This window comes from Neomonachus schauinslandi, chromosome 14, assembly GCF_002201575.2.
Source record: "Neomonachus schauinslandi chromosome 14, ASM220157v2, whole genome shotgun sequence".
NCBI lineage: Eukaryota > Metazoa > Chordata > Mammalia > Carnivora > Phocidae > Neomonachus > Neomonachus schauinslandi.
The window spans coordinates 72,856,574-72,875,788 of record NC_058416.1 but is presented as its reverse complement, the minus strand read 5'-3'; the positions used below and the strand labels follow the sequence as shown (position 1 = coordinate 72,875,788).

Sequence of the window (19,215 nt, the reverse complement as noted above, 5' to 3'; positions counted from 1 at the left end):
GGGCAGGGGGCGTCTGCGCGTCCGCGCCCTCGGGCGGCGGCGTCGCCCCGGCCCCAGCGTCCGCCCCCGCCGCCCGCGCGCCCGGGCGCAGGTAAGCGGCGTCTCCGGGGGGCTGCGGGGGGTGGCGGGGGAGACGGCGCGGCCGAGCGGCTACCCCCCCGGGAGAGGGGAAGGAGGCGGGGGCCGGACGGCTGCAGGCCCGCGGTCCTCACGGCGACGCGGCCGCTGGGGGATGCTCGGGGACGCCGGCGCCCGCCCGCGCCCCGCATCCCGGCCGGGCCAAGGGGCCCCGCCGCCCGGTGCTCGCTGCGTGCAGAGCGCCGCCGCCGGGGCTATGTTGGCGGCGGGATGTGATCACCACTTAGCACCCTCCTCGTAGCCCCTTCCCCATCGCGGCGCCCCCACCCTCTTCGTGACCCTCCTCCCCGCTCCTTTTCCTTGCCTGCTCTCCCCCTCCCCCCAGCCCTGAGCGTCACCCACTTCCCATATTTCCCGAGGTGACCCTCCCCCGTCCCATGAGCTGTCACCATAAGCCACCTTCCCTAATCTTTAGCTGATTGCCCACTTTTCCTGGCAATGTTCCCCTTTCCGTGGTCCCATCCCCCTCCTCCCCTGACCTCCTGGTGGTCACCATCTGGGTTCACCCATCTGCTGCCCCCCCACTTTCGGCATCTCCGGAGTGGGTGGATGCTGAAAAAGCTGGCCCAGAAAGTGAGGAGGGGAGGTCTCCAGTTGCCCATGGGGGAGGGCTGGTCCCAGGGCAGTTCACTGGGTCCTGGGTGGAGGGGGTGACCTGCATCACACACCTTGCCCTGCTCTGCCCTGTTCCTAGGGAGGACTTCTAGGGCGGCCTGGCCACACCCTGAGAGTGACCAGAAGCTCTTTAGCACTGATCAGCCTCTTGGATTGTAAGGTGAACGCCATTAGCCAGGTTAGAGCTGAGTGTGTCCCCCAGATGTTGATCCTATCCAAAGTTATATTTCACTGGACTTGCTCACCAGTTGGCCATGCATTTGGACCCTATTCCCCAGAGCTGACTGACCTTTACGATCGGAGTTATTAAAGGGCAGAACTGCAGTGACAGGTCCCTGTCCCTAAGGAGGACAGATATGAAACAGTTGCAAATGATCAGATGTGTGAAGGAAACTGGAAGTTACTGCGGTCCCTGAGCCAGGAACTGGGGAGGGGGAGAGAATCCATGCCCTTACCGCTGGAGCTTTGGTGGTTGTCCCTGGGTGCTGTGAGGGTCAAATGTTGGAACCAGTACTTAATAAGCTGCCAGTCACCCTCCAAATGGAAGGGTTTTTTTAGTGTCACATTTCAGCCTTGAGCTCTTCAATCCACCTCTGGGCTCAGGGGCCTGCCAGTGTATTTTGGCTAAAAGGAAGCGGCAGGTAAGAAAAGCTCTAACTTTGGCTGTCAGTACCCTTTATGAGAACAGGATCCGAAGCTGGGTTCAGGGCATCAGGATCTTTTGCTATCTTTTGTTTATAGCTCAGCCTAGGGAGTGCTCACGGCTGGCGTTGTCTAGAACTAGAAGGAGGCTTCCCCCAGGAGGGGGATGAGCCAGTAGAGAGATCCCCTTATCATCCGCCCTGTCTTCCAAGTTTCATTGTGCTTGAGTTAAGCGATTAGTAGAGCTGATGAGGACTGACACTTAACAGGTGTTTGTTAAGTTATCACCATCTCACTTCTCATTGAAGAGAAATCTCTTCTGAGAGACTGAGTTTAAAAGTTCCAATTACGGGTTGAGCTCAGGGAGTGGGGGGGGTGGGTGGGAATCCTTTTAGTAAAAGCGCTTGTTTATCACGCAGATGACAGTTTCACACTGAATTTCAGGAATCCTGGGGTTCTGGTTGGGAGACAGGCTTGCAAACAAAACACTGGAAAATCATCCCGGATTTTCTTTGCATTTTCTTTGCCTTCCCCTTTTGAGGGAATATGTGACGATTATGGTATATGGCTAGGAGAGAACCAGGGGCACAGAGGGGTCTGTTTCCATCCAGTGGGGCCCAGATCTGTGAAGAAATTGAGAATGTGTGAGGAAAAAAAAAAAATTGAGCTGCTACCCTCCCCACTTTTGTATTTTTCCTAAAAACATAAAAACGGCCATGAATATCTAGCTTGTGTGTTTTTGACTTGCTAAACATTATAGTCCAGTGATTCTTAATTTGACCTAAGCTGGGAAGATGCAAGTAGGCAGTTAATGAGCACCTAAGGCTTCTCTTTCATTTTTAGCCTTGCAAGTCTGGGGACAAATAAAAGTCAGTTTAGATGCATGGCAATGAGAGTATCCAGAATTTGCCTTTAGGGTCCCTAGTCCTGCAATACCTGTCCCCAATGCCTCGCCTTTGCTTTGCTGGCTGATCAACATGGGGTGCCACACATCTAAGCACATGTTAAATGTTCGCTGTGACACCCTAAGTGCTTTGCATCTGTCATCATGTGACATCCCGGGAGATGAGTATGACCACATCTTGGAGATGAAGGAACTGAGACGGAGGGAAGTGTCCCACCCACGGTCCAGCCCACCTCCGGTTTGGGTTCTTGGCCTCTCTGCCACCTCCCAAGAATTTTCTGGCCAAATGTAGTCCCCAGAGAAAGGAGAGGGGACAGCTTTCCCAGTTTTTCAGTTGCCTTCTGTTCCCAAGAGAGAAGGTAGCACACAAAACGATTTTTCTGAATTATTCGGCCCCTTGCGCTGAGGGAGCATGTTAGGCTTGTGGGAGATTGTAGATCTGGCTTTTCTCAGATTAGAAAAACCGGGCTGGACAAAGGGTCTCAGCTGGGAAACACGGCTAGGGTTTTGTAGACACGGGCAACATGGCTGCTGGGCTCTGATCATACTTTTAGGTTATTAGAGTAACCAGGGTGCCAGACACTGGCCCGAACCATTGGCGGGAGACTTGGCACGGCGCTCCTGTCTGTTTTGGAGACAAGAGACCTGAGTGGGCTTCTGTTTCCATTCTCCCCCATCACTTCTTCTCCTAACCTGTGGGTGAGACCAGTGAGTAGTCTCCCGAGCGGACAGACAGAAAATGCCCTGTGTCTGCCATGGGGGCGACCCCCAAGAGCCCACCTCCCCTTCCAGCTTGAGTTAAACCCAGCCTCTGTCAGCAGGGCAAGAGAGATTAAGTAAGAATGATGAAGCGAAGCGAAAGAGAAAGTAAAATGGGGAACGTGCAGTTTTATGGTTCCTTTGCCATTTTTTAGGAATCATTTATTTATTTATTTTAAGTCATCTCTATGCCCAACCTGGGGCTCGAGCTCTTGACCCCGAGATTGAGAGTCGCACGCCCCACTAAGCCAGCCACATGCCCCTCCTTTGCCATTTTTAAGATGCTTTTGAATCCATATCTCTCTGTAAAGGTACAGAGACTGAAGGAGAACAAGTAGTTATGAAACGCCTACTGTGGATAGACATCACCCCTGCAGTCCCTGCCCTGGCCGCGTGAACGTGGGTGAGGTATAGGACCTCTCAGGGCCTCGGTTTCCCCACCTGTAAAATGGGGCTGATCACACCCCTTAAGGGTGACACAGATAGGTGAGGCTTGTGTAATTGTCAGTACTGGATGCAGATTATTCACCACTGGCCTTTTGGGAAACCGGGGTAGGGGGGTGTGGTAAAATGGGGAGAGAATAGCCAAGATTGAGAAGTGTGTCCCCTACCCACAAGGACCTTCCAGAAGGATCTGGGATTTTACATTTCAGCTGAGGATCTTTCCAGGTATAAAAATTTATGCTGGTTTACCTTTCTTTTCTCCTCTCAGGTTTGAAAATTGTTTCACGGTGACCGACCCCACTTGCTAGTGTGACTGAAAGCAGCTCCTTCCGCCCAACCTGCAGTGACTTTTTTGCCAGGAGCGGGGTGCTGAGCCCAGATGTGGGTGAATGCCACCCTTGGCGGGATCCGAAGAACAGCGGCAGCCATGCCTCCCCCGGCCCCCGACGCCCCTTCCCCCCCATGCTAAGCTGCATGGTGTGGGTGCCCTTGGGACCCCCGAGGACTGACTGTCTGACCTTGCTCCGCCCCCCGCCCAACGCCAACTCCCCCAAGATGTCGCTCGAGTGGCTGGTGGCCTGGAGCTGGTCGCTGGACGGCCTGCGGGACTGCATCGCCACGGGCATCCAGTCGGTGCGGGACTGCGACACCACCGCCGTGGTCACCGTGGCCTGCCTGCTGGTCCTGTTCGTGTGGTACTGTTACCACGTGGGCCGCGAGCAGCCCCGGCCCTACGCGTCCGTCAACTCCCTGATGCAGGGCGCAGACACCAACGGGCTGCAGAACGGGTACGTGTACTGCCAGTCCCCCGAGTGCGTGCGCTGTGCCCACAACGAGGGCCTCAACCAGAAGCTCTACCACAACCTGCAGGAGTACGCCAAGCGGTACTCCTGGTCCGGCATGGGCCGCATCCACAAGGGCATCCGCGAGCAGGGCCGCTACCTCAACAGCCGGCCCTCCATCCAGAAGCCCGAGGTCTTCTTCCTGCCCGACCTCCCCAGCACGCCCTACTTCTCCCGGGACGCGCAGAAGCACGACGTGGAGCTGCTGGAACGGAACTTCCAGACCATCCTGTGCGAGTTTGAGACGCTCTACAAAGCTTTCTCAAACTGCAGCCTCCCGCAAGGATGGAAAATGAACAGCACCCCCAGCGGGGAGTGGGTCACCTTTTACTTGGTCAATCAGGGGGTTTGCGTTCCCAGAAACTGCAGGAAGTGCCCACGGACGTACCGCTTGCTCGGAAGCCTTCGGACCTGCATTGGGAACAATGTTTTTGGGAACGCGTGCATCTCCGTGCTGAGCCCGGGGACTGTGATAACAGAGCACTATGGCCCCACCAACATCCGCATCCGGTGCCACTTAGGTATGTTGCGGGGATGGGGTCTCACCTGCCGGACACGGCTGCCCGGGCAGCCAGAATCGTGCCCGTTCACTCACTGCACTGTACTTCTGTCAAAGATTGAGGGATTGCGTGCAAACGGTTTTGACCACAGGGATTGAGTCAAAAAAGGAACTTGGGAGCAGTATGATCTGACAGAAGGTCTGTCCAGGGGATCTTTCTGCGGTGATGGAAATGGTCTCCATCCGCACCGTCCAAGTACGGTAGTCTCTAGCAATGGGTGACCATTGAGTGCTTGAAATGGGGCTGGTGCCGGCGAAACATGGAATTCTTACCTTCATCTGAATTAAAGAGGCACCCGTGGCTAGCGGCTACTGTACTGGACAGCGTAGCTCGAGGGCCAGAGGCTGTTACAGCGATCGCAGGTTCATACCGACATCGGGCAGCTGTAAAACATGCCCCGGTCCCTTCCGAATCAAGGGTGAAGTCATGCTGGGTGTTAACGCCGAGTTTATTCAGATTCTAGGGCACTCGGTAACGTGCGCGGCAGTGGTTCTGAGAACGGATCGGAGTCAGCTCGGCCGTGCTTGCATCCTGGCCCCACCGCCTGCTGGCCGTGTTCCTTGGGGCAAGTCACTTCTCCTCCCTGGACCTCCGTGTCCCCGTTTAGAAGGGAGAGGTTAAAAAGCTCATCCCCCATGGAGTTACCTGGAGGGTCTGATGAGAGAACGTGTGTTGTGAAGCACTGACTCACACGGAGCCGGACGTGGAGTACTCACCCTTTAGTTCGGCTTTACCACAACTCAGTACACAGGGACGTTCGTTCCCCAGAATGCCTTGTTCCTGGTGAGTCATGATAATGGGTTGGCACCCCCAGTTAGCATCCCAGACTTGGGGGGGGGGTGGGGAGGGCGTGCCCAGAGCCCGGGCAAGGTTGGCTTCAGGAAGTTTGCAGCATTGGCTGACTTGGCTTCGGAGCAGAGGAAGAAAAAGCCCATGCGGAGGAGCCCCGGTCTAGGCTGGAGCTGGGGGCTCATGAGTGTTCTGTAGGGGAATCTTAGGGCAGCCTGGGGGGATCTGAGCCGGATGCCCTGGGCCTTGCAGCCCCACTTCCCCCGGAGCCCTCTGCTTCCCCTGCCCCATGTGGGGGTCCTGAGGGCTTCGCTGTTTTAAAAAACAACTAGATTCAAGCAGTTGACACCCTGAGTGTTTCAAGAGCCGAGGCAGGGCAGGGGAGAGGCGGCCTGGCTCTGTGGTCAGCCCTGGGACTCTGGGCAAGTAACAGAGTCTCTCTGTGCCTCAGTTTCCTCATCTGTAAAATGGGGAGGTAGCCCTCACCTCAGGATCGCCAACAGGGTTAAATAAAGTGGTATCTTCTGTGGTTATTTGGCCTACAGCAGTGGTAACTAGTAGCTTCTGTGATGAAACCCATGCTGGACAGTCTAAGAAAGGATCCCTAAGACCTGGGCCCTCAGGAAACAGTAGGAAATGATCAGACTTCGGAAGTAAGCGCCCCTGGACTCAGCTCTGTCGACCCCATCTGCCGAGTGATCTTGGCTGGGACCCCGAAACTCTGAGCCTCTAGCATGGGGTAACAGTATGTGCCCAGGGGCTCTCTGGAGGATATGAAGTAGCACGTGAAGAGTACGGGCAGGTAGAGGGCAGTCAGGCAAAGGGCACTCTGATTAATCGAGGGGGTGAGGTGGCCATCAGTAAGGTCGCCGTGCAGGGCCCCAGGGTCCACTCAGATCCGAGCGTGCGGGGCTGCAGGTGGGATGCTGGAGCCGTCAGGGTGAAGCGGAGGAGCCTTCCCCCCCCCGAGCCCCAGACGTGGCTGGCTGCCAAGTCCAGGGTGGGAGCGAGCCACAGAGGGGAGCCCACCATGCCTGGCTTTGGGATTGAGGCTGTGGGCCATGGAGTGCAGTGCTGTGCTTTCTTCAAAGGTTTTCTTTGGATGTTTTTCAAAAGCTTCAGAGTGACCCAGAGGGAAGGGCATCTGCGGACTGAGGTAGAATTCCAGGCAGGTGTGTTGAGTAGCAAGGCGGGGGGTAGGGGGGGCGGTGCAGAAGACCTAGGCTTTGCGTCCTGGGCACGAATGCCTGTCGTGCACTTGAGCGTAAACCATGCCCCCACCGGCCCTCGGTGCAACCTGTCATTGCCTTCTCAGCCCAGCTAGTTCTTGCCACCAGAAAAACTGGGCCGTGTCATGTTCTCTTGGAAGGAGTCCTGCTGGACTGTGGCCACTTCCCCGTGGCCAGGGCAAGCGCCCTGGTTGGGTTTGCTCAGCGTTTCCTTCTTTCCACTGTCATGCGCACGTTCATGTCCACCCCGGAATGAAACAAAGGTGGGTTCGACCCCCGTGACCTTGGGTGTCGCCAGAGAGGAAGTGAGCCTGGTGTGTCCCTGGCAGCCACGCCTGGGCCAGTCTACCCGGCCGGAGTGCAGGAGGCACCCGCAGTTCCTGAACCGTGCTCTTGAATTACCAACCTTTGTCCCCTTTTGCTGCCTTCCATCTGAGGTGTGACTCGTGGAGCTGTCCCCGCAGACACCTGAAACCCCAGCCCTCCAGTCCATTCACTGGTGGTCCAGGGACCACTCCAAGCCGCCTCTAGAGGTGGCGTCACCCGGTCTGGACCCCACGTAGCGCCGTGGGACAGCTCCGGCCGTGGGGCTGGGACATCCCGACCGCAGGGCCACAGACCTCCAGTAAGCGACCTCTGACGCTCACGAGGCAGATTGACTGGGGAGGCAGATGTCCTTCCACATGGCCAACCCTCAGGAAAGGGTAGATGAAAATGCATTAGCATATTCAGCAAATTCTTGCCCAAGAAGCACAATTAGACTCCCCGTGCCTTTCACGAGCATGGTGTTGGGTTTCTGGGCCGCCTAGCTGCTTGGGACTGGCGGAGCCGCTTGTGTTCGCCTTGCCCACCCGAGTGCCAGCCCCCGGCCTCCTGAGGTGGGGGCCACTGGCGCACGGAGCCCTTTCTGCACCTTTGGCCTGCCTCGTTGGGTGGTTGGTGGGGACAAACAGCAAGTCCTCAGCCAGAGGACGTGGGGCCTATCTCCATGCCCAAGAGCCACCGGAACGCTCTCTCTGGGAAAGTATTGATCATCTCTGCCGACTAAGCTGGTGTGCGGGCAGTAGGCAGGGATGGGGGCCGCTAGAAGGCCGGGGCGTGAGGAAGGGGAAGGCGGAAGAAAGTAAGCAGGGGGCTGTCAAGCCAGCAGACCAGACCATTTTTCTGTGTGCCGTGGTGCACGGCGATGAATCATTTAGTGGCCCAGAGAAAGGAGAGCTGCTTTCTGAAGCCCTGGGGTGGAGGGTCCCTGCAGAGAGCCACCGAGTCCTAATGGCCTCATCCACCCGAACCGGTCAGCGAGGGCTCTCTCCCTGTCCCCCCGGGCCCATCACAGCCCTAACCTCGCCCCCTGCCCCCCTCCCCAGCTGTTTGTTACCCGTAGCGGGAGATGGGAGAGCATGGTTCCAGAGTCAGAACGCTCCTTCTCGCCCGATTCAGTGACATGTCCTATTGAGAGTGGAAACCTTAACTACAAGAATGGACAATCACTTTTATACCACGACTACTGACATACTGTCCAGTGTCATTAGAGTCCATTCTGTGGAGCCAGGTGGGTTTGGATTCAGACCTCAGGTCCTCACCAGGACTGAATAGCAGACTTCGGGCAGGTCACGTCACTTCTCTGAATCTCAGCTGCTCCATCTGGAGAGGGGGTGAAGGGAGGTCTGAAAAGGGCCGATTAGGCCAAATCTGCACTCAGGCAGTCTGTATGCTCTAGGTGGCAAGGACAGTGGTCACGTAGCCCCGAAGGTGGGTACACTACTGTTCCCTCTTTACAGGCTCCGAGAGGTGAGGTGACCTGCCCAGAGTTCCACGGCACCCCAAGTCCCCTGTCCTTGCCACTCCTCTGTGTGAATTCCTCCTGCACACGTGCTTCCAGGAGCTGTCCGTTTCCAGTGCAAGGAGTGCGTGAAAACGCTCTGTTCGCGAGAACTCTGTTTCATGTTCATCCTAAGGAGTCAATTGGAGGGGGGGCAGTGCCAGCTGGTCCTGCGTCACGGTTGTGCCCGTAGTCCCCGAAGATGGGCAAGACCACCACGATCCCAGCCCCTCTGCCAGGGACCCGCTTCCTCCGGCTGCGTCCTTCCTGAGAGCCGTGGGGCCCACCCAGCCCCCCGGGAATCTCTTTGACGGCTGTGGTGGTGCCTCCATTTACAGACGTCCAGGCAGTGACAGGGGCCGGATGTTCCCTCAGATCCTGGGGTGGGAGACAGGGACGTGAGAGTGGGCACACAGCAGCATTTCAGCCAGGCCTGCTTTCCGTGGTTACGCGCCCAAACTTGGCACCTTATGTGCTCGCCGTTGTGAGCGGATGGCTCCTTACGAAGGTGTGAGCCTCTTTCCCTGTGGAGCTCAGGCATGGCCTTAGGGGTGACCTTCAGTGTCCCAGAGGGCGGCCAGAGGAGCTTAAACTAAGAACATGCCATCCTCAGGCCCCAACATGGATTTAAAGCTTGGAACGCAAAGAGGAGGGCATGGTTTCATCTCAACCAAAACAGCCCTGGAGACCGGACTGGAATAGTTTATTGGGCCAGGCGGGTTGTGAACCTGGCCTTCCTCAATTAACACAGGCGGTCCACAGATGGGCTTCAGGAGTCTCAGAAGTGCAGTGCAAGCCTTCACTGAGCAGCCCATGACCCAGAACAGATTAAGCCAATGGAAAAATGCATTTTTCCCCGGAGCTCAGTGATAGGCAGCCTGTGTTTGCTCTGTGGAAGCACCTCCACCCCACCCCAAACGGGGCTCCGAGGGGTGAGGCAGAAGGTCGGGCGCTTCAGAAGTTGAGCATTCACACCAAAACAGGCCATCCCCCATCCCACCTGCCTTCATTCTCTTTTCTCTCCTTTCCCCCCCAAAGGTCTCAAAACTCCAAGTGGCTGTGAGCTGGTGGTGGGGGGAGAGCCCCAGTGTTGGGCAGAAGGACGCTGCCTCCTCTTTGATGACTCTTTCCTGCACACTGCATTCCACGAAGGTGAGTGGCTGCCTTTTTTTTTTTTTTTAAGTTATAGACTTTATTTTTTAGCGCTGTTAGGTTTCCAGAAAAATTGAGCAGAAAGTATATACCACTCCCACCTGACACACACACAATTTCCCCTTTTGTTACCATCTTACTTTAGTGTGGTGCATTTGTTATAAGCGACAGCCAATATTGACACGTTATTATTAATTCAACTCTGTAGTCTCCGTTAGGGTTCACTCTTGCTGCTGTATGTTCTGTGGGTTTTGACAAATAGTGACGCGGATCCACCCTGACAAGATCATGCGGAATAGCTCCACTGCCCTAAAAATCCTCTGTGCTCCGCCCACCACTTACTCACCCCTGCCTCCTTCTGCCCTCTCTTTTCATACGTCCCGATCCATGCCAGGGGACAGGATGGGTCCCTGCCTGAAAGCTAACTGTGGGGGCCAGCGCTGCGTGGGTCCTGGCTCCAGGCCGCTTCGAACCTCTCCTCTCTTGCACGCCCCCCCCCCCCAGGTTCAGCGGAGGATGGACCACGGGTGGTTTTCATGGTGGATTTGTGGCATCCCAATGTGGCAGCAGCCGAACGGCAGGCCCTGGATTTCATCTTTGCTCCGGGACGATGAGAACATTTCCTGTGCTGGAGTCGGCGACAGTGGCCGCGGGTCAGCCTGGGCAGACTGGGGTACAGTCCAGCCCCGACCCATGCTGTGATTCCATGCTCTGAAACCTGCCTCACCAGAAAGTTCTTATTTGGGGTTTTGAGGTCACGTGGGGTCCCTCTTTCCTTTGGTTATTGTAAATGGGAAATTTTCAGCTTGTATCTCCTTAGATTTTTCTTTTTTTTCCTTCCAGTCATTTGCTTCTGCGATTCCTTTCTGCCTAATAGCACGTTACTTTGCTCTGTGACCGGGGCTCAGTGCCCTTGATGTGACTGTCGTCTGTGCTGTGTTGCGTACCTGGTTTTTTCATTGCTCTCGAATAGGGTAACCAAGCGGTTATCTGTCTGAATGTAATCACGTAAAAACTCCTTGTGGTCATCTTAAAAGAAAAACACCTGAAACAAAACAAAAAACTGCAAACCAGAGAGCTAGAGACCTTGGCCTCTGTGGCTGTCATGATCACACAGGGGACCCATAGTCAGCCCGGGGCAGGGGGAGAGTCTGCCGTCCCCACACCCGGCCGGCTTCACGGGCAGGGTGGACCCAGTGGGGCGGTGCGCACGGCCGGGCCTGAGCGGACTTGTCACCATCGCTCACCTCACTCCCAAACCCCATCAGGTCCCTGAAGGCGGGGAGCATCCGGCTGGTGGGACTGGACGCTCCTCTGTAAACACGGCTTTCCTTCCAAGCCGAGGCTGGTGTCCTCGAGAGCCAAGTCGGGGCTCCCACGGATCAGCTGCCGAACGTGTGATCCAGTCACCTCACTGCCGACAGAAGCCCTACTGCCAAACCGGTCCAGGAAGATTCCTCATGCAGCTGCTTCCGAGTCCACGGCGATGAGCGTTCAGACCAGCAGGGTGGCTGGTCGGAGCTGTGATGCGGGGAGACCGCGCGCTCAGCCTGTGACATTCCAGCAACACCTTTCTCTGGCAAGACTGGAATCGTCGATCTGACCAAAAAAGTGTCTCTTTTGCTTTGGAGTTCTGTTGCCTCTGATTTTCCATTTATTTGTCTGTACATAAATGTTCAAGTGCCGGACTCCAAGACAGTGGAGCTGTCGGCCCCGTGTCTTTGCCATTGCGCAGGGGTGCACGCCGGGTGACGGCGACCCAAGCCAGGGGTGTGAGCGAGGCCTTTGGGAAGACCTACAGACCCAAAAGACCCACAGCGGCGGAGCTGGCTTTCTGGTCTCCTGTGGAGGACGTGGCCAGCTGGAGGCACAAATTCTGGAAACATTCTCCTGTGAGCTGAGGTGTGCAAGAGTAGCCTCCAGCCGTCCTAGAGATGCCTTTTCTGAATCATGTATTATGGGCAGTGTCCAATTTATGAAGCCACGGAGCCGCGGGGGATGTACAGCTGGTCACACGTACAGGTCCAGAGTTCCGTCGGAACAGACGGGAGGAGCGGCCGTCACAAGTGACCATGACCCGAGACGCCCTAGGCAGTTACTGGCCAGTGAGCAAAGAAAACCTGTCTCCATTTGAGTAAAATCTCTGCACCGATCTTTTTCCGTGAGCAGAATGCGGGACAGGGCAGCAGTTTCCAACACACCTGAAATCTTTCTACTCATTAAGTATCTTGTCGAAGAATCACCGAGGTGCATGATTTCTATACATACTGACTGCTCGCCGTTTACAAAGCCCACAGCCCACACGGGTACCCGGCTACCTGAGCTCATGTGCCGTGCTTGGGGGAACAGGAGATAAATAAAGGACCTTGCTGAAAACCAGAGTGAACCAGTGCGCCAGTGGTCTCTTGGGGAAGAGGGGGCACGTGGCCGGAGCTGCTGGGAGTTTGGATCGCGTCGCAGAGACGGGCGGGGCCCTACAAGCGCTGATGTACACGGTGAGTGAGGCAGAAACGTGGGTCTCAGATAACCGGTGTGGGCTGACAGGAGCAGATCCGTGGCGCATTAAGGAACTCTAAGTGGCACATGGGGCAGAGAGCGAGGACCGTGGCTGCAGGAAAGCGGGGGGGACTCGGGACTCTGTGCCAGGAGCTGGCTCCCACCCAACCTTGGGCAAGTCACGGAGCCTCTGGGAGACTCTCTCTGCCCCACTGCAGAGATGGTGACTGGTACGTACAGCAGCAGTGAGGGTCCCCTTTCCGCCATAGTGGTTCTGAGCAGGTGAGGAGGCAGGGCGGGAAGGAGGAGGCGGGTCAGCCCATCTGAGCAGTGGTGGAGGGAGGTGGCCAGGGGAGCCGGCGGCTCCTTCCACTGCCTCACTGCAGGGGAAGAAGCAGGTGCCTCAGTAGGTACGTTTTGAAATTTTCCCTTTTAAAGAGAGGTAGGTGACATGGGTGGCCTGGAGACCCAGGAGCAGCCGGGCTGCCTGGTGTTTTCCCAGCAAGCCTGCTTCCAGCCGCAGTCCTGGCTGGGCTCCCTCAGCAAGCGGCAGGGAGGAGCACCACTTGCCCAGGGCTGAGATGTTTCTCACTCTCCTAAGGTGTGCATTGCCAACTAGGCAATTGCTAAAATAACTTACACGCTACAGCTAAGGATGCTTAAGGTGAGAAAGGGGAGCCAGCGTGCCCACCCCGCTTCAGATGAGAAGCCCTGCTTCCATTCTGACACAGCCTGCGCCACCTTCACGCCCAGTACAAGGTCATGTACCAGGGCTCCCAGGCACCTGCTCACTATCCCCCTGCATTCGCCCAGATTGGGTTCTGGGTTACCCTTGTAATGTTGAATGGTCTACAGCATATAGCCAGGGACGGGAAAGGTGACCTAATCCACCAGTTCTAGACTTTGCACAATACAGTCACCTGGGGTGTTCTAAGAACTACTGATGCCCACACCCCGCCCTCCCCCAAAGCATCTCATTTCTTTGTTCAGGGGGTGGGGCCCGGATCTCCGTATTTGTTTTAACTCATTTCCTGCCCTGATTCTAATGTGTAGCTGGGGACAAGAGTCACTGCCCACTCAAGTGACAAGGCCTTTGAAACCAGCCAGCTCCAGGTTAAAGTCTGGGCTGTGTTCCCGTGTGACACCCAGGCCACCTAACCTGGGTCTCTAGTGGATGGCCGCTATTTCTAACACTCTTCCTCCAACAGTACCCTGTTGAGCCTCTTGCAAGATGCAGCATCCCCATTCTTAGTTCTTGGGTTTCTAGGATCTGACCAGCCGCAACAGCTGGGCTGGGCTCACCATCCAGACCCGACCAATCAGAGCCTTCCAAACTCTTGGCACTCAGGGATTGGGTCAGGGTTGGGCTGGGCTCACCATCCAGACCCGACCAATTAGAGCCTTCCCCACTCCTGGCCTTCAGGGATTGGGTCAGGGCTGGGTTCACCATCCAGACCTGACCAATCAGAGCCTTCCAAACTCCTAGCACTCAGGGATTGGGTCAAGGCTGTGGACACGATCCGTTCTTTGGCAAAGATCAGTGAGAAAGGAAAGCTACTTTTCATGTGGAATAGGTGGGGATCTAGTGTAAAGAAAATCTGGGAGTGAAACCCACAGAGGGAAGTGTGGAGGTCACCAGAGTCCCGAATCTAGCTTTGCCTGGAACCAGCGCTACTTGCCAGTTCCACGAGCCAATAAACTCCCTTTTTTATTCTGAAGCCAAATTTGAGTTGCAGTTGCTATCCCTCGCCACCAAAAAGTCCTGACCCACTCTCTGAGGTTCATCTATAAAATGGGCCTAATGCCTACCTTCACAGGCGTAAAGTGAGGTTCGGATAAGATAACAGTATGTCTCATTCTGGGTGGATAGGAAGTGCTCCATACATATTTTTTAAATGTAAATAATCAAAGCAAAGGCTCGGTACAAAATGCGGTTTGTGAGGACCATCGGGCCCTGCTGCCAGCAACCTCCCCCTAAGATTTACCTCCCTGCTAAGTCTTGCTAACCAGATGTAAACACAGGCAACAGGACAGAATAAGGCCATATATTTTCAGGCTGCTGACAGATGGCAGTGGAAATGCTCAAGCAGATTGTAGCATTAGGTGGCAGGAGGCAACACACACAGAGATGGATTTACTTTCTGCCTCCTTCCCAGGCACACACGTCGGTCCTACCTTCTGATCACCTACCCTTCCCCACATTTCCCCACGTCCGATGCACCAGCCACCCCGGACCCAAGGCGAGAGTGCTTTCTTCCTTGGGTACAGAGAGCTCTGTGCACTCTAGAAAATTCCACTGCCTATATTAGTATCCCACGAGCCCTTGGGGCCCACACTGGGGTAAGCAGAGACAGTGGTGTGCATGTAACACAGAGAACGCTGGCTCAGGGTGGCAGTCGTCGTGGACAAGGCCCTGTGGCCGGCTGGAGGCCGGGCCGGAATTAGAGGCCAGGCACCAAGCACTCGATCTGGCAGCCTCTTGAACTCCGGTCACACGTACAGGCCTCACCTCCATGGCTGGCACAGGGACCTCCAGGAGGGGCCGTTTGTCCTCTTGGGACACTCACCGAACACCACGTTCTGGGGGCCCCCACAATATGCCACGCCTTTACATAATTGCCTTTTCCACTCCATGTCAAAGAAGACACTGAGGTTCCAAGAAGTCAAGTCCCCGGGCCCTGTTTCCACAGCAGTGAGTCAGAGAGGTGTGAGCCGAGCCCGGGGCCCATGTGCCCGACTGCCACAGGAGCCCCTGCGGGCTGGTCGGAGGGAAGACACACACAGTGCCTTTTCACCCGCACATGGGAGGTGGGGGCTGCTTGTCTCCCCTTCCCCCTGCCCAGGGGGCCTGGGATTTTATTCCCAGGAGAAAGCTCATTTCAGGTGCGGACGTTGCAAGTAAACAGAGAGGAAATGTGCTTTTTCAGTCTCGAAGCCCTGAGAACCTTTACCTTAAGCTTCCCAGATTCAACAAACGCATTAAGAAAAGATCCAGAGAATCTTCTTCCTCTTCAGCCCAGCTGACAAGTGTCGATCGTACACCCTGCCCTCCCCAGTCTCCTCACGAGGGCCCAGGGGTGGGGGGGACAGGGACATCCCCCTCCCGTTGCCCTGCTTCTCGTCCATTCAGGAGCCAGTGACCTTTCTCATGAGAGTCCGATCCAGTCGCTCCCCTGCTTCAAAGCTCCCCTTTGCCCCAGGATGAATTCCCGGCACGCCTGCAAGCACGCAGGGCTTCTCGGCGGTGGCAGGGCCCCACCTGTGAGGGCCCCACCAGGACACACACATGGCTTGCGAGTTGGGCGTGTTGGTCTCCCGTGGCGACTCTAACAAGCTGCCACAGACTTGGTGTGGTGGCTCGAAACAGCAGAACTGCGTTCTCTCACACTCTGGATGCCCAAGTTGAAAATCAGCTTCACTGGACCCCTACCAGTGCGTCACCAGAGTGGTACTCCCTCCCGAGGCTCCAGGGCGGAATCCATCCCTCGCCTCCTTAGGCATCTAGTGGCCCTAGCTTGTGGCCCTGTCACTCGTCTCCGCCTCCACGTCACCTCCTCTCAATGTGAATCATCTTCCTCTGCCTCTCTGATAAGCAGTCTTGTGATGGCACTGGGGTGATCCAGAATATTCTCTGCATCTCCAGATTCTTAATCACACCAGCAGGACCTTTAGCTTCTGAGGTAACACAGGTGCCCGGGATGAGGAGCGCTACCTTTGGGGGCCACCACTCACACAGTGCAAAGCTCTGCGGGGCGGGGTGTTAGGAAAGCAGTATTGGTGGGGGTGTGAAGGGCATGTCAGCCGCTTCGGAAAGGACCACCGTGGGGTTAACACTTGAGAGATACTGGAGCAGGTGAGGGCCGCCAGGCTCCACGTGCTACTGTGTCAAGGTGACAGCCAGTGAGCCCGGATGCTTCCCTCCAGTGGGGAGGCAGTTTGATTAGGCTCAACGGCCTCCCTAGGGACCAGAGGTCTTTCCCAGCAGGAATCTGAATGCCACTATTAATCACACCATGGGGACTTGATCCTGAAGATTCACAAGTAGTCGACAACGCTGGACAGTTGGCATGGACTCACCCAAAACAGACCCCTTCTCTTCCTCTCCACCGTGTGTTCTCTGCTCGCATGAGGCTGTTGTCCAGGGAGACGGGGGCACTCTGGTGTCACCTGTAAAACCAAGGCAGGGCAGCTTCCGTCCTGCAAACGCCACCTCCCTGGGGGAGTACCACCCTGGGGGCATGGGGCCCACTCCAGCAGGAGGGCCCCCGCTCTGGGGAGCCTCAAATCTAGATGCTAATTTTGAGGGTATGGGCCTGGGACTGTCAGGAAATGATGTCCTCACAGCCACCAGAACCTCTGCAGTACTGAACAGGAAGACGGGGGGTTGAGCATTGCATTTCCAGCGGCCTCTGGGCCCCAGTCACAGTCAAGGCTGCCGCTGAGGTCGCAGAGCTGAGCGCCACTGCAGAAAGTAAACGGGACCAGAGGAGCAAAGGGAAGGGGGTGTGCCTGTGCATGTTTGCGGACTCCAGCTTTTCTGAATTAATCCGGGTGGATGAGACTCGGGTGGGGGGGGTGTCCTTTTCCATACACAAGGAAAAGGACTTGTAAAGTCCCATCTTGGTGGAGAGCAGAAGGTTCACAGCACAAATGACTTTTTGAAGCTGTCTTCTCTGGTCTGGTGCTGGGGGACACTGGCTGAGGGCAAGTTGGAGCCAGAGGGCAATGTGCCAAAGCAGCCACAGCTGAGAGCCCAGAGCACTGGGCTGGGGTGACGGTGGGCTGTTCAAGGCTTCGGGGGACAGTGGAAATGCACACCAGGGGAGGCCATTCTCCAGGCTGACCCCCAGCTCTTGCACATGCATCCTAGGACCGAGGAATGATCATCCAGAGGGACCTGCCCAGCTTCCCCTATGCTGCTGCCCATACCCCTCCTGCACCCGAGGAGTTTCCTCAAACTGCAGGGGAAAGCTTCACAGGGGCCCATGCACCTCCTCCATGGGCCTCCCAGAGAAGCAGGCCAGGATGGGGCCAGGAAGGCTGGGGGCTTGGGGCCATTTGGGTGGCCGTCCACTTTCAGAGGAGGGCGGCCTGCATGGAAGCACCTAGGAGGCTGGGCTAAGAAGAGGGGCCAGGGCAGGGCCCAGAGGAGAGGAAGGGGGGCCCAGCTGGCCATTAACGTCAGGCTCTGGAAGCCATAGGAAGAAAGCTGAGGGAGCACTCACAGTATCTTGTTGTCCAGCCTGGCTTTCCCTAGTGGGGAAGGGGGTAGCTGGGATCTGAGCCTGCAGCTTCATCCAGCATTTGGCTAAAGGGCCCCCTGTGCCAAAGCTGTAAGGAACCTAGTTTGGTGGATGGGATACTGGCATACAAGTGTCTTAATGCGTTCTCACTATATAACAAATGACCCCCAGACAGTGGCTCAGAACCACATGCGTTTATTATGTCACACACTTTTGGAAGACTGGGAATTCGGAAGCAACTTAGCTTGACAGTCCCGGTTCAGTTTCTCATAAGGCTGCACTCATCTGAAGGCTCGACCGGGGCTGGAGCAAGAAGGCTCCCTCACATGGCTGTGGGCAGGAGACCCTCACCACAAGGGCCTCTCCATGGGCTGCCTGAATGTCAGCTTCCCCCAAAGGAGGAGAACCGAGAGAGATGGAAGCCACCACGTGTGTTGTAACCTGCTCCCAGAAGTCATACTGTCGTTTTTACCATGTTCTATTTGTTAGAAACAAATCACTAAGTATAGCCCCCACTCAAGGGAGGAGGTAGGTCCCTAATTTGTAGTGAAGAATTTGTGGATGTATTTTGAAATGACCATTGCGTGTGGGTCTTTGCATTCTGCTGTGTTGATCTCATGCTCTCCAGTGATTAAGACTTAATTTGGGGGTAAGATCTAAAGAGGAAGCATGTGGCTGCCTAGAACGTGGATTCTCAGAAACAAAGGCATTTTATGTTAAGAGTGTTTTTAGGCTCAATGGCAGCTCTGAGAAAGTAGATGGGGAGAGAGGTTTCTGAAAGCAGACCCAGTAAGATGTCTGTAGATGGCATGACATCTAGGAAAGGGCCTAGTCACAGCCAAGCGATTTTCTCGTGAAACAGATCTGGTTTGAAAGAGTCCTTGAACTCAGGCAGTTAGCTGAGCTGGGAGTGGGCAGATGAAAATGGGTTCTGGGCTCCAAATTCTGTCCCCATTTCAACACATGACAGGTTGTAATGTCACTGAGCTCAAATCTGGGGACTTCAGAATTCTGGAGCCCCGGTGAGCAAAAGGAAAAGTTTGGCTGCTTAAAAATAACCCCACAACCGAAAAGGGCCATGTTACGTGTCAGTCAGTCGTGGGAAGGTTCCTTGACCGGGTGGCACAGAGGCTGGTACTGAATTTTTTCTTGGAGAACTTGGCAGAGCATTAGGACAGTATGCATGTACCCTAGCTTAGGGTATGACCCTCCTCCATCTGGGAAGATGACCCTCTTAGGCCAGCCAGTGGCGGGAGGGACCCCAGGGAGGAAAGGGAACTGGGCCTGGTGTGCTGGGCCAGCCACGCTGAAGGCAGATCGGTGGCCGCAGCCCGTCATCCTCACGGACACACCGGTATGTAGTGCATCCCTCTTCACCTGCCCGCACCGGCTCGGGCATGGCGAAGAGAAAGGTGCCCAACACACACACACGCACACGCACACGCACACACACACACACACGTAAAATATCTTAACCCTTACCTTAACTTTGTCACTAGACACGTTAGCATTACTCACAACTCAACAGCATTTTTGGCTGTTTTATTTTTAGCCCTTGGCAACTTGTTTCACAGAAAAGA

At 55.8% G+C, this 19,215-nt stretch overlaps 1 protein-coding gene across 1 annotated transcript; it reads left to right on the top strand.

Annotated features, from left to right (window-relative positions):
- The first annotated feature begins 3,976 nt into the window (after positions 1–3,976).
- Positions 3,977–10,850, top strand: ASPHD2 (aspartate beta-hydroxylase domain containing 2). The gene is made up of 3 exons (XM_021703586.1): positions 3,977–4,865; positions 9,783–9,896; positions 10,401–10,850. The coding sequence occupies exons 1-3, from the start codon at positions 3,977–3,979 to the stop codon at positions 10,508–10,510; spliced, it is 1,113 nt and encodes a 370-aa protein (XP_021559261.1). The 3' UTR covers positions 10,511–10,850.
- The last annotated feature ends 8,365 nt before the right edge of the window (positions 10,851–19,215 follow it).

Excerpts from the sequence above, each read along its gene's own strand:
- ASPHD2 (XM_021703586.1), top strand. The coding sequence starts at position 3,977 with ATGGTGTGGGTGCCCTTGGGACCCCCGAGGACTGACTGTCTGACCTTG. Across the intron at positions 4,866-9,782 it reads CCGCATCCGGTGCCACTTAG|GTCTCAAAACTCCAAGTGGC; the intron begins GTATGTTGCGGG and ends TCCCCCCCAAAG. Across the intron at positions 9,897-10,400 it reads GCACACTGCATTCCACGAAG|GTTCAGCGGAGGATGGACCA; the intron begins GTGAGTGGCTGC and ends CCCCCCCCCCAG.